This window comes from Crocodylus siamensis, chromosome 2 (assembly GCF_052110815.1).
Source record: "Crocodylus siamensis isolate JL-2025a chromosome 2, ASM5211081v1, whole genome shotgun sequence".
NCBI lineage: Eukaryota > Metazoa > Chordata > Crocodylia > Crocodylidae > Crocodylus > Crocodylus siamensis.
Genome location: NC_143396.1, coordinates 157,892,410 through 157,905,863, shown reverse-complemented (window position 1 = coordinate 157,905,863; position 13,454 = coordinate 157,892,410). Strand labels below are relative to the sequence as shown.

Genomic DNA, 13,454 nt, shown 5'->3' with positions numbered 1-13,454 from the left:
CTGACTTTGTAAATACACCTTCACCTGGGATTCTCAGAGGGTTGGGACCAAAAAGCTGCTGAGTCAGCAGCTGAGAACCAAAACTCTCTTATCCTTCTCAGCTGTTGGTCATCATAGGACTTTGTCACAGATTACATCAGGAACCAAAGTTGGTCTCTTGGAGCCAAATCCTCTTAGATGCTGAGGATGCCTTAAGGCAAGGTAAGTGCCTGGCACTTTCCACCACTGCTTCATTCAGATGTGTATTAGCTGTTACTAAATCTGTATAGCTATATCTAAACCTATATATCCACAGCTATTTAGATATATAGATATATTAACAGCTAATATATATGTGTCTATATATGTAATTGGCTAGTATATATTCCATCCGCTGTTGCCACTGCCTCCAAGAAGCCACCCCCTGCTCCATCCCCTGCGTCCCTGCCATCATGGTGGCGCTCTGCCACTTCCTGTCCCAATGCTTCTTTCTACTTTGATTGGCTGTCAGCCAGTCAGAGGCGTGAATAAAGCATTATGGACGGACAGACAAGACAAATTAAGGCTCTTATAACGTTAGGATGTAGATATATAGACATACAAGACATTATATACATATCTATCTATATAGGTCTATTTACATCTATACGTCTAGACAGATATATATCTAATTATATATAGGTATTATACATAATATCGCCACGCGCCAGTGGCTGGCTCCCTGTCCCGCCGATAGCAGGAGCCCGCCCGTCGGAACGCAGCATGGCCCAGTCCAAACCGGGGCCCTCCCCCCACGCAGTGGTACAGCCCTGACACGCAAGGGAGAGCAAGGGCCAATCAGAGGAGAGCCTGGGAGACTTGAAAATCCGGACGGCGGTTGCGGCCTGGGCTGTGGCAGCGTCAGGAGCGGCCGTTGGCGCTGGGGGCAGTGGAGCCATGGTGGAGGAGGGCGCCGTGACGGTCTGCGTGCGCGTGCGGCCGCTCATCGCCAGGTACCGTGGGGCGCCCGGAGCGGGCTCGTAGCGGTGCCGGGCCCGAGGGTGGCCCGTGCCGTGAGACCTGCCCCGGGGCTGCGGGGGGCTAGTCTTCGGCTACTCGCGGCCTGGCGCGCTGTGCTCCGAACGCCGAGCCCCTTCTTTTCTCCTGGCACCTGCCCCGAGTGTGGCCCCGCCGCGACCCGGGCCCGAGCTCTGCACTGCGGCCCCGCGGGGTAACGGGGCACCTCCTCTTGGTTTCAGATCTCCTCCCGGTCCCTGCGGGGGGCCGACCTCACAACACGAGCTTAGTGATTCCTCAGCCCAACAGACCTTTCCGTGGCCAGTGCCCCAGGTCCCATGGCAGCCTCTGAATGAAGACTCCCCACCCCCCGAATGCCAAAGAGGGAAAAGAGGCTTTCCACTGCCTGCAATTATCACTTTCTAATTTCCTCTTCTCCCCCTTCCCCCTCCTCCTCCCTCCCCACTAACGCTCAAGTCAATAGAGGCTATTCCTGCCCAGGGCTGTGTTGGGGGAAGGCTGCCTAGGCCTTTGCCTCTGGGCTCCCAGGAGTTGGGGCTGCCCTAGCTACTGTGGCTCTTAAAGAGCACTCATCTCTGCACCCCCCACCCCCGGTCATTTATCAATTTACTTCAGTTCCTGGCAAGTACCAGGATTTGGTGCATCCCATGCTGGTTTGGAGGCAAAGGTGGAGCTACCTGGACCGCTGCTTCCCCTGTGCCTAGTGAGTGAGCACTCTAGGGTCTACTGAATGTCTCTGGCTCAAGCTCCTGCTTTAAGAAGACTTTTGCCTTGAGGCAGTTGCCTGGACCCCTGCTTCTGAGTTCCTGGGGTGCCGTATGCTCCAGGGATGCTCATAGCCTTGACACCCATTGCCAGCGATAAAATAAAACTGACCTGGGGCATGGACAAATTGTGGACATCTTTGGTAGCTTCTCTCTTCTCTTACCCCCCGCCCCCCCAGGCAAAAGTATGCTACCCCTACTAGCCATGACCAAGCCAAAACCTCCTGGTGTCTGGAAGACTGATCAATTGCTGCTAATGGAATGAAATGGACAAGCAGCTTGAGGGAGGGAATGCTGTTTTAAAAGCTGAGAAGACATTGGGCAGTCCCTCCCCTGCCCAGAAGTACACACCACCCTGGGAATTGGCAGAACCCCCTTGATCCACCTGTCTGTTCTCTTCCCCATCCCACCCATTCCAGGTGGATCTAGGCTGGGAGGTCCTGGACTGGGTGAAGTGAGTTCTGGCTGCAAAGAGAAGTATCCAGTTGCTTGGGTAGGGGACAGGCATGAGGAGCAGTGAGTAAAGTGTAGGATGTCTGAAGGACCGACCAGACAGTAGTCGCACAATGCTTGGTGTCTGTACAGAACGCTGATCTGGCTGAAAGAGGGGGTTCAGAATAATTCCTGATTATCCTAGTATACTTTTGAAATGTTAAGGAGGTTTAAGCCATTCTAAATTGACTTGTACATCTGATTGCTTGTAGTTTAAACAGAATTTTAAACCATCATGCCCTAAGAAACAGAAAACTGAGAAGTTAGTTAGCTATAGTCAGCAGCTGTGGTGTTATTCCTTCCAGTTTTTAAACAGTTGGGAGCAGCCGTTATCCTTAAAATAGATGTTAGCCACATTTTCTATATATCGGTCCCTGTATGTAGAGAAGGAGATCTCTGTATCTATATAGATAGATATGTAGATTCATCCGTGTGTGTGTGTGTATGAGGGACTGATATGTGTATATAAATATATAAGGGTGTAGGCTGTAGCTGTGTTGGTCTAAGGACAATGGCAGACAAGGTTATTTTGGGTGAATCTGATATCTTATTAAACCAACTAAATAGTTGGAGAACAATATCTAAGTAAGCTTTTGGGTTTAAAAACCCTTCATTGAGCTAAGGAAGTTTCAGCATTTGATATGTACTCTTCCTGGCTGGAATGAAAAGTAAAAAAGCCAGAGGCTGGGCTGGCATGCATACAAGATGGGCAGTCAGTGAAAATGTAGATTGAGGAGTCAGTAGGTGAAAGGCAGACTGGGTGTGGGGGAGAGAAGGGGGATGAATAGTAGATAAGTACCCAGGAAGTCAGCTGTCAGACAAGTTATAATGTGTCATAAATGTAATGTCGATATTTAGTCCATGATTTTTGATATCCAGAAGGCTGATGAAGTGGAGTTCATAGGCTCGTCTCTGGGAAGTGTTTTGTAAGTTTCCTTTGAGGATCAGGACTGAGAAATTGGAGAGAGAGTAGTTTTCTCGTGAGAAATGTGCCCCCACAGGTAATTGGGTATTCCTGTCTTTGACAGCTTTCCGGTGTGCATTCATGTTGTTTGGCCTCACCTACGTATTTCCATCAGGGCATTTGTTGCACTGGATGAGATGTATTACATTTCTGGAGGTGCAGCTGTAAGAACGAGGAATGCTGATGGCTCTGTTGTTGGGTGTAGTATTTGTGGGGGTGGTGGAGATGTGCTGGCAGGCTTTGCATTTCTTGTCATGGTATGGTCTGGATCCATTTGGTGTGTTTTGGGTCTGAGGAAGTTTGCTTCTGGACACACCAAATGGATCCAGACCATGCCATGGCAAGAAATGCAAAATCTGCCAACACATCTCCGCCACCTACGAACTCCAATTCATCAACCTCCTGGATACTAAAGATCATAGACTAAATATAGACATTACATTTATGACACATTATAACCTGCCTGACAGCTGACTTCCCAGGTACTTCTTCACTCTTCATCCCCCTCCTCTGCAGACCCAGCCTGTCTCTCACCCACTGGCTCCTCAAACTACATTTTCACTGACTGCCCATCATGTACGCATACCAGCCCAGCCTCTGGCTTTTTTACTTTTCATTCCATCCAGGAAGAACACACATCAACTGCTGAAACATCCTCAGCCTGACAAAGGGTTTTTAAACCCAAAAGCTTGCTTAAATATTGTTCTCCAACTATTTAGTTGGTCTAATAAAAGATACCAGATTCACCCAAAGAACCTTTGTATATGTATGTATAATACACACATGTATATCGGTCCCTCCTGTAAGTGTGTGTGTGTGTCTGTCTGTCATACATATATAGACACACATGGACCGATATATACATGTGTATACACACACACACACACACACACACACACACACACACACACACACACACACACACACGGATATATATAGATCTCTATAGAGAGTGAGTGTGTGTGTGTGTGTGTGTGTGTGTGTGCAGAGAGGGACCGATATGTATATGTATGTATACACATACATGCATCTATATATACAGGTCCCTCTATATATGTTCCTTTAAAAATGGCACTTCCTATAACCTCTGACTTTGTTTTCTATGCTGGTTAACAATCCTAAATATCTAGCAAGCCAACTATGAAACTTCTCTCGTTGACTGAAAGGAGTAGGATGATGTCTGTGGGAGCCCAGACCTGCATGTGACTAATCTCATATTGTTGAAAAATCTGAGCTAAACTGTACGTTGCATATTAGCAGTACTTAAGAGGAGAACCTCTATGAAGGAAAATATATGTAGAATGAGCAAGTATGAATACTGTATTTTATCCCACACAGTGCACACTTAACCCCCCTGCCCCAAAATCAGCTGTCTGAAATTGGGTTCTGTGAATTAAGTGGAGAAGGTGATTTTCTGCCCAGGCTTGGAAGAGTCCTGGTTAGATTCCTGTTCCGTGGTGCACAGCTGTGGTAATTACTACTCAGGGAGCTAAAGGGGTCAATTGACTTCTTATTCTTCACTCTACTTCTGTTAAGGATTGTTACTCTTTATTGTCTTTATGTTCTACTAATCAAGCCAACATTTCTTGGTCCAGGAGCAGCTAGTATACAGCAAAAGTGCCCTATTTCATACCCTCTTTTCATTCAGACATTAGCTCTATCAAAATCATAGATCTACCCATGGGGACTGGTGCTCAGTAGCAGCTAGGGGTGTAGCTTTGCTTATGCAGGAAAGGGAGGGTGAGTCAGCTGAAGATTAGGCTCTGTTTCTGCTCTATGCAATCATAAATCTGGGAATCTCTTTTTTTTTTTTTTCTCCTGCCTTTCAATATCAAGGTGTGTGTTTTTGGTGACATGTCATATGTAAGAAAATATGGTATTTATATAGCTAAATAATTAAGTTGCTGGAATGTCTCTTATTCCGTTAGTGAAAATGGTGCACTTGAGGATAAAGCTCAGCTTCACTGGCAAAGTGAGAATTGTACAGTTTCTCAAGTGGATGGTATGAAGAGCTTCATCTATGGTAAGATGTTAAAGAAAATCTATTTGTTTAGATATTTATGTGGCCTTCATCACCGCAGTATCTGAATCCCTCACAATCATGAATGAATTTGGTTTTTGAAGCAGTCCTCTGCATTCCTGCAACATTATAATTCTTTTTAGAGGTCTGGCAGCCTGGGGTAAAAGCGTGACTTGAAGAAACCATAGGAGAACCTGGAAACTGGACTATATCTTACCACTCCAGTGATATAACAACTAAAGAATTCTTGGTTCAAAATTCCCAGTAGAAAAAATAGTCTTAAATTTCTACAGTTATGAATGAAGGACTATTTACCTATTCATGCCATATTCTTGGCTGTTTTTAGCAGTCTGTTTTCCATATTTCTTGTTTCCTGTTGGCTGTGGAGTTGATAGTGTTCTGCATTCTCAGTTTTTATTTAAAAAGAAATAAAAATCGAGGAATTTTTTGGGGGTTTATCTTCAAAACAAAAACTGAGATGAAATCAGGATAAAAGGAAGAAAAGGAAAAAAATCTGTTTAAATCATGAGGGAGTAAGGGGGAGGGGTGCGGCACAGCCTGTCAGCCATTCTTGGGGCTGCAGCAGAGACCAAAGCGGTTGGGGGGAAGCTGTCAGTGGGTGCAGGGTGTGGCTCTTGCTGTTACGTACCCCCCCCAGGAGAGCTGCAGGCTGGGGGTCCTGTGCCAGGCTCTTCTCAGGTGATGTGTGCCCCTGGATCAGCAATAGAAAGCATATGGCACTGTGCCCTGCTTTTCTTCCCTGGCTGTGTTGATCCTTCCCACTGCTGCTGGACTGCCCTAATGTTTGGTGGGGGGGAGTGGCATGTGGCCAGATATGGAGGGGGAGGGGACCCAACCCCGGTGCCTCCTGCCCCACCTGAGGTCCAAGCTGGGAGCCCCATGCTCCCAGGCAGTGGCTCCAGCCCCACAGGCCCATGCAGAGTGGCTGAGTGTAGTGCCCACTGCAGGGAGTGGGGCCAGGCTGTCCTACCTTCCTCTTTCCCATGCACCTTCCCCCCCCCCCCCCCCAACTGCTGAAAAAATGGCAGGGGTGGGGGGGAGGTGCTTTTGAACTAAAACTTATCAAATGTGTTTTATTTCACGGTGCTCTGCTGCCATTTTTTCAGCACAGGAATGCTGATACACATGAGGTGCGAGGCTGCTGGAGTGCATCAATTTCCGTGCTCTAGCAGCCTTGATTAATTGAGTCTGCTCTGACGTGCTGGATTTCCATGCATGTGTATATGAGCCCTAACATGAAACTACTGCATCCTATATAAAAAATAAGGGGTTATCTGTGACAGCATAGTCTCCTTTGCAACATCTGCAAAGGAGTTGGTTTTATTGACCCAAAAGGTCATCCTTTTGGATTTGTTAAGCAAAACCATGACAGAATTTTTTTTCTTTTTTCAAGATCGTGTCTTTCATTCACACGACAGCACTGAAAAGGTATACGAAGGTGTAGCTGTTCCAATTATTAAGTCTGCTGTCCAAGGATACAATGGTAAGCCTTGCATTGATGTTCATAATTGAATCTTATGGATTTTGTGTGGACAGTGGTCAGTTAACACTTACTTCATTTTTAGGCACTATTTTTGCGTATGGACAGACTGCCTCAGGAAAAACATATACAATGATGGGGAACGAGACTTCTATTGGCATTATTCCAAAAGCAATTCATGATATCTTCAAACTTATTTGTGCAGTAAGTAAATTGTGATGGGATAAAGGGAATGGAATGTTAGAAAACATCAGCAAGGAAATTAAGTTAGTTTTGGTAACCCAGAAGGGCAAGGGGGTGAGGGGTTGTGTGCCGCTGGATCTGTGCGCAGGGCAGGGTGGGCTGGGGCAGCGCAGAGCTCTTCAGAGGGGGGAAGGGGGTGATGGGAAGGGGCTGCACTCGGAGCAGATGGCATGGTGGGGGGCTATGGCTATGGAGAGTTTTTGGGGTGGCTGCAGTCATCTGCTCTGAGCACAGCCTGGCCCAGTTCCCAGCCCACAGCAGCAGCTCACCCCACATACAGATCTGGGGGCAGGAGCCACGGCCCCCAAACAAGTCTCTTGCGGCTCTGTCCCCACTCTGCTTCTCCTCCTGCCCAAGTCCCAGCTCCAGCCTCCCTCCCTCACCACGGGGGGCCTCAATCTGTGCCCCATTCCCCTTCCCCCACAGACTTACTAGCCGGATGCCAGTCTCCATGCTGCCTGGCAGCATATCAGAATCAGATTCGTATTGACCAATATGGCTAGTTAAAAATCAGCCATTGGGCCAAAAATTCTCTACCAGTGCACCCCTAGTAGAGATCATCTTTCCCTTTGCTTGAGGGAATAGGGAAAAGTACCTTGCTTTAAAGATGACCAACAGCATCAAATTTTATTGATTTTAATTTTTCCTTACAAGTAACTGCTGTTATTAAACATAATCCCATGGTGATATTTGTGATGAGGAAAGGTAAAGTACCACATTTTAAAATAGAATGGGTACTGTGTGCCTTTTCTTTTTGCCCTTCCTCCCACCTCATCTAACATTTTTTTATTTTCTATCTTTAGATTCCGGATAGAGAGTTTCTGTTGCGAGTTTCCTACATGGAAATATACAATGAAACTATAACAGACTTGCTTTGTGACGACAGGAAAAAAAAACCTCTAGGAATTAGAGAGGATGTTAATGTAAGTAATTCCAGAATTAAGGTTCCTGTTTCTGACATTTAATGCAATGAATTATTCCAGGAACATAGGGTCAGATTATGACATGCTGATTTTAAATAAAGCCCTCTGAAGACTGTTTACCAGATAAAGCGGTTACATTATCTTGACTAGACTAAATTAGCAAAAAGGTGTCCTAATGGGTATGAAGCATTTAAGTCCTGAGCTTCTGTTGCTTTAGTGTTGAACCCATGGCCACATGGGCTGAATCCAGCCTGTGGTGGTTGGTCATCTGGCCCCTGGGGCTTCTCTGTGCAGCTGCCAGAGCTGCTGTCAGCACTAGCAGCCAAATAGTTAATGCTGCTGTGGCTTTATCACTGTTGCTCTGCTCTAATGTGGAATTCATACAATACTAAGAATGCAAAGAGTATGCCTTTTCAATTAAACACAAGAAGAAATGGAATGAGCCCCAAGGCTTTAACATGTCTCCGTTGTCTCAACACCTCCAAAACGGATAATATACTGTCTGTCACTTTACACACATCTTGCACAGTGATCAAGCAGAATTGTGTTCATTATAGCATGAACATTAGTAGTATAAAGATGTTTATATTAAAAACAAGGTGAAGATATCATTAAAATTCTATTGCTCGTATACTTGGGTCACTTAGCAACTAAAGCTTATGTTAAAGCTTTTGAAATACAATGTTGAGGAAGTAGAAGAGAAGGAAATTTTAGTGTGGCATGAAAGAGAAAAAAAAAAAAGTGGTGCACCATAATAGTTTTGTAGTTTGTAGGGTCGGAAGGGACCTGAGTAGATCATTGTGTCTGACTCCCCGCCATGGCAGAAGAGAGTACTGGGGTCAAACGACCCCAGCAAGGTGTTCATCTAGCCTCTTAAAGACCCCCAGGGTAGGAACCAGCACCAGTTCTCTTGGAAGTTGGTTCCAGATCCTAGCTGCCCTGACTCTGAAGTAGTGCCTCCTGATATCTAGCCTAAATCTACCCTCTGCCAGCTTGTGACCGTTATTCCTAATCACTCCTGGTAGCGCTTGGGGGGAACAGGGGCTCCCCCAATGCCTGCTGGTCCCCTCTGACTAGTTTGTAACAGGCCACTAGCTCTCCCCTCAGCCTTCTCTTGTGGAGACTGAACAGATTCAGGTCCCGTAGCCTGTCCTTGTAGGGCCTGCCCTGCTGCCCCCTGATCATGTGAGTGGCCCTCCTCTGGACCCTCTCCATGTTGTCCACATCCTTCTTGAAGTGCGGCGCCCAGAACTGGATGCAGTATTCCAGTTGTGGCCTAATCAGAGCTGCATAGAAGGGGAATATCACCTCCTTGGATCTGCTTGAGATGCATCTGTGGATGCATGACAAGGTACGGTTGGCCTTCCTGACTGCATCCCCACACTGCTGGCCCATGGTCATCTTGGCATCAGTGATGACTCCAAGATCCTTTTCTGCCTCTGTACTGACGAGAAGGGAGTTCCCTAGCCTGTAGGTATGGTGCTGGCTGTTCCTCCCCAGGTGCATCACCTTGCACTTGTCGGTGTTGAATCCCATCCTATTCACATCTGCCCACTCTGTAACCTGTCTAGATCCGATTCAAGCCTATTCCTCCCTTCTACCGTGCCTACATCCCCCCCATCTTAGTGTCATCAGCAAATCTGAACAGGGTGCTTTTTATCCCCTTTGTCTAAGTCACTGATGAAGATGTTGAACAGTGCGGGCCTGAGGACCGAGCCTTGCAAAACCCCACTGCCCACATCCCTCCAGGTCGAAAATGACCTGTCCACCACCACTCTCTGCGTGTGGCCCTCCAGCCAGTTGGCAACCTATTTGACTGTGTAGGTGTCGACACCACAGTGCCCCAGTTTCTTAATGAGAACGGGGTGAGAGACAGTGTTGAACGCCTTCCAAAAGTCCAGGAAGACTTATGTCCACTGCTACCCCTGCATCTAAGGATTTGGTGACCTGGTCTTGGAAGGCCACCAGGTTGGTCTGACAGGACCTGCTTCTAATGAACCTGTGTTGGTTGCCCCTAAGCATGACCTCCCCCTGCTGGCCCCTTGTGGGCATGTGCCAGAATAATTATCTCAAAAAGCTTGCCCAGGATTGAGGTAAGACTAACTGGCCTATAGTTTCCTGGGTCCTTCTTCCTCCCCTTTTTTGAAGATGGGAACCACATTGGCCCTGTTCCAGTCCTCTGGCACCACACCAGAGCATCATGAGTGCTCATAAAGCCATGCCAGGGGTCCTGCAATGACCTCTGCCAGTTCCCTCAGCGCTCTGGGGTGGAGATCATCCGGACCAGCTGATCTAAATACATTCAGTCCCTCCAGAAGTTCCGTGACTAGATCCTCACTGACCCTTGGCCTAGGTGTGCCTCCCCTGGGGCCTGAGGGGGGCCCAGAGGTGGGGTGGCTGTTCCGGTCCCTGCTCAGGAAAATGGAGGCAAAGAAATTATTAAATAGGTTAGCTTTGTCGTTTGGTGTGATGACCAAATTTCCTACCTTGTCCTGCAGGAGCCCCACATTACCCAGAACCTTTTTGCCCCCTATGAATTTAAAAAAGGATTTCTTGTTATCCTTGATCCGGGAAGCTAGTCCCAATTCCATCTCCGCCTTGGCCTTCCTGACTCCCCCACTGCATCCCCGAGCAACTGCAGTATAATTCTCCCTGGTGATGGCTCCTCCCTTCCATTGGGTGTATGCTTCCCTTTTAGCTAGGAGACATTCCCAGATGCTTTTGGTGAGCCATGGGGGCTTTTGCGCCCTCCTGTCCCCTTTGATCTGTGTTGGGATTACCTCCCTTTGGGCTTGGAGGATCCTCTCCTTAAGGAGCGACCACTCTTCTTGGACACCTGGCTCCCCTCCCCTCCCCTCCGGGACCTCAGTGCTTCCCCAACTATTCTCCTTAGCTTGTTGAAGTCCGCCCTCCTGAAATCTACAATGCATGCACCTTCCTAAATGTGGCTCAGTTAAAATTCTAGATTCTATCACAAATGCTAAAATCTGGGGGAAGCTCTTCCTTGCCAATGTGCAGTTATGCTTTGTGGGTAATCCAAAGCTTTTGTATCAAATCTGATGCCCCTCCATCAAAAGTTGAGTCTGAACATACTTGAAACTGCATATTTGTTGTGTGTATTTGGAGAAAGACGGGTCTGTGTTCTCTTTTAAATTAGAAATCTGAAACCAGAAGGTACTACAGTACATATTTACATTTACTGTTTCTCAGTAACATTTTGATCTCAATTTAACTCCTCCTGCCCCTACCTTTCTGCTCTGAGTTGCGTGAAATTGGCTTTAATATTTAATCTCTTTTAGAGAAACACTTATGTAGAAGACTTGATTGAAGAAGTGGTTGTTGCACCAGAGCAAGTCCTGGAATGGATCAGAAAAGGAGAAAGTAGGATTATTTGGGCCCTTGTTTTATATATAGCTGCTCATATTTATTTTACTAGTTACATCAGTATTTTTAAATAATCCGTGTTGGCTATTTGTCTCAAGATTATAAACTGTTTATCAGTTCTGCTACTAATAACATTGCAACCTTAATACATTTCAGATGAAAACTGATCTCTGGCTAATGTAAATAAGTGTTTTTTGTGGTTTTTTTGACAGAAAACCGGCACTATGGAGAAACAAAAATGAATCAACATAGCAGCCGTTCTCATACCATTTTCAGAATGGTACGTGATTGTCTTAATTTATTTGCTGTGTGACTAGAGTTGTAATAATAATCTTATGAGACACATTTTGTTCTGTTTTGTTAGATTATAGAAAGTAGGGAAAGAAGTGATCCTGCCAACACAAACTGTGATGGAGCAGTAATGGTATCTCATTTGGTAAGTTAGATTTAAACTCTGGGAGATTAGGTGGGTATCTAATGTGGAAGCTTACAATTTTCATACTACGCAAAATATTGAAGATGTCCTGAAAATGAAATACTAGGATCGGTCTCTTTAGGTTATGATCCTCTTACGTAAATTAATACAAAAAGATTCACTGAGGGAAGAATGTTGTTTTAAGACTACAAAACAGATTTTGTACAAACATCTTTCGGATGTGGGTTTTCTCAAATTTTCCAGTGCCCTAAATCGAGCATGATCTGATTGAAAATGTTTTATTTTACTTTATATTTAGTAAACAAAACTAACAAAGTATCCCCCTGTTAATTTTTTTGTGTCCCAACAGCCACAAGTATTTGAACTGAAATGTTTGATTAGGAAAAAAAATTAAATACAGCACACTTAATGTGGTTTAAATGTTATATTCAAAGCTTTGTGGGGGGGAAAAAACTTTTTATTGGAATACTTGTAAAAATGTAACGACAATACACAATAGCATGCATTTCCCTTGTATTGTTTGTTTAGAATTAATAAAAAAAACAAGGGCACTGAAAACTGTTGACACTAATTTTAGCACACCCAAAGAACTGTGCATGATATGCCATGGCTGTCCACTCATCTACTTCAACAGAGTTGAACTCTCTTCCACTGAGGTCATTGCAGCACCTCCAGTTTCATTGTTGTTTTCTGTAGAATCTCTTGCTCTACTTATTTGTTCCATTTCAGAATCAGATAGAGGCAAATCTGATTCAGAACAACTTGAACCACATTCTCTTTTGTTAGAAGATGGTTTTACCAATGAGTCTATGGGCAAGGGCAACTTATCACACTGCATCTTCACTAATTGTGCTTCTGACTGATTCTCTAGAAGCAAGAGATTTTGAGAAATAGAAACAAGCTTAGTGGTGCATTCATTTAGTTTTGATTTGACCTGCACAGCCAATTAGGTGAATTTTATAACTTAATTTTTGGTTTGGATTGTTATGTGAGTGTATTTACCCTCCTGCTTACAAATCAGTAAAACATATAGGTGCTCTCTCGCGTGCTCTCACTTCCTAGGGATAATCACCTGAAAAACATTAGTTACAACTTTAAAACTGCCAAGCTTGCCTAATATTGTATTGGTATCCATTCATTTTTACTAATCAATTTGATGAAACAATGAATTTTTAGAAATGGAAAGTTTCCCACAGGGAAAAATAAAGCACTGTAAAATTTTATGCCCCACATCTCTGACTTCTTTTGGGTTTGTCGTCAGCTTTTGATAGCTGCTCATTCTTAGAAGCTAGGTTGTCATTCCTGACAGTTAGGCCAATAAGTCTTATTCTTGAGCTCACTGCTAACTCAGAAGCCTATGAGATAAGAGCTGCATGCTAGAAATCAAAGAACAGTTATGAGAAGATGGGTTTTTGGGGTTTTTTCATGTTATCGTGACTATTTGATTTTTTTTTTTTTTCCTAACTACCTGGTTGAGGAGTGAGGGGGATGAAAAATAGTAGGTTAAATTCAATGTAGAGGAAGTCAAGCACTTCAGAGCTTAATTGATTTGTCTGAAGACTACCTCATGTAATTTTTAATGAATTTTGCAGAACTTGGTAGATCTGGCAGGCAGTGAAAGAGCTAGGCAAACAGGAGCTGAAGGTAAGTAATTGCTATTACATCTATCATGGTGTTTTCTGTAGGGAGCGATTATTTTTATATTTGTTTAAATGCTGATTCGTATTGACA

General features: G+C 45.0%; 1 protein-coding gene across 3 annotated transcripts in view; it reads left to right on the top strand.

Annotated features, from left to right (window-relative positions):
* Positions 1-814: 814 nt before the first annotated feature.
* Positions 815-13,454, top strand: part of CENPE (centromere protein E) — an 80,692-nt gene continuing 68,052 nt past the window's right edge. For all 3 annotated transcript variants that reach the window (XM_090031908.1, XM_090031909.1, XM_090031907.1), the window contains exons 1-9: positions 815-971; positions 5,145-5,239; positions 6,651-6,740; positions 6,823-6,941; positions 7,784-7,903; positions 11,203-11,284; positions 11,500-11,567; positions 11,652-11,723; positions 13,316-13,367. In XM_090031908.1, the coding sequence (XP_089888034.1) occupies positions 916-971; positions 5,145-5,239; positions 6,651-6,740; positions 6,823-6,941; positions 7,784-7,903; positions 11,203-11,284; positions 11,500-11,567; positions 11,652-11,723; positions 13,316-13,367 (754 nt within the window). In that variant the 5' untranslated portion in view covers positions 815-915. The remainder of the gene's footprint in view (positions 972-5,144; positions 5,240-6,650; positions 6,741-6,822; positions 6,942-7,783; positions 7,904-11,202; positions 11,285-11,499; positions 11,568-11,651; positions 11,724-13,315; positions 13,368-13,454) is intronic.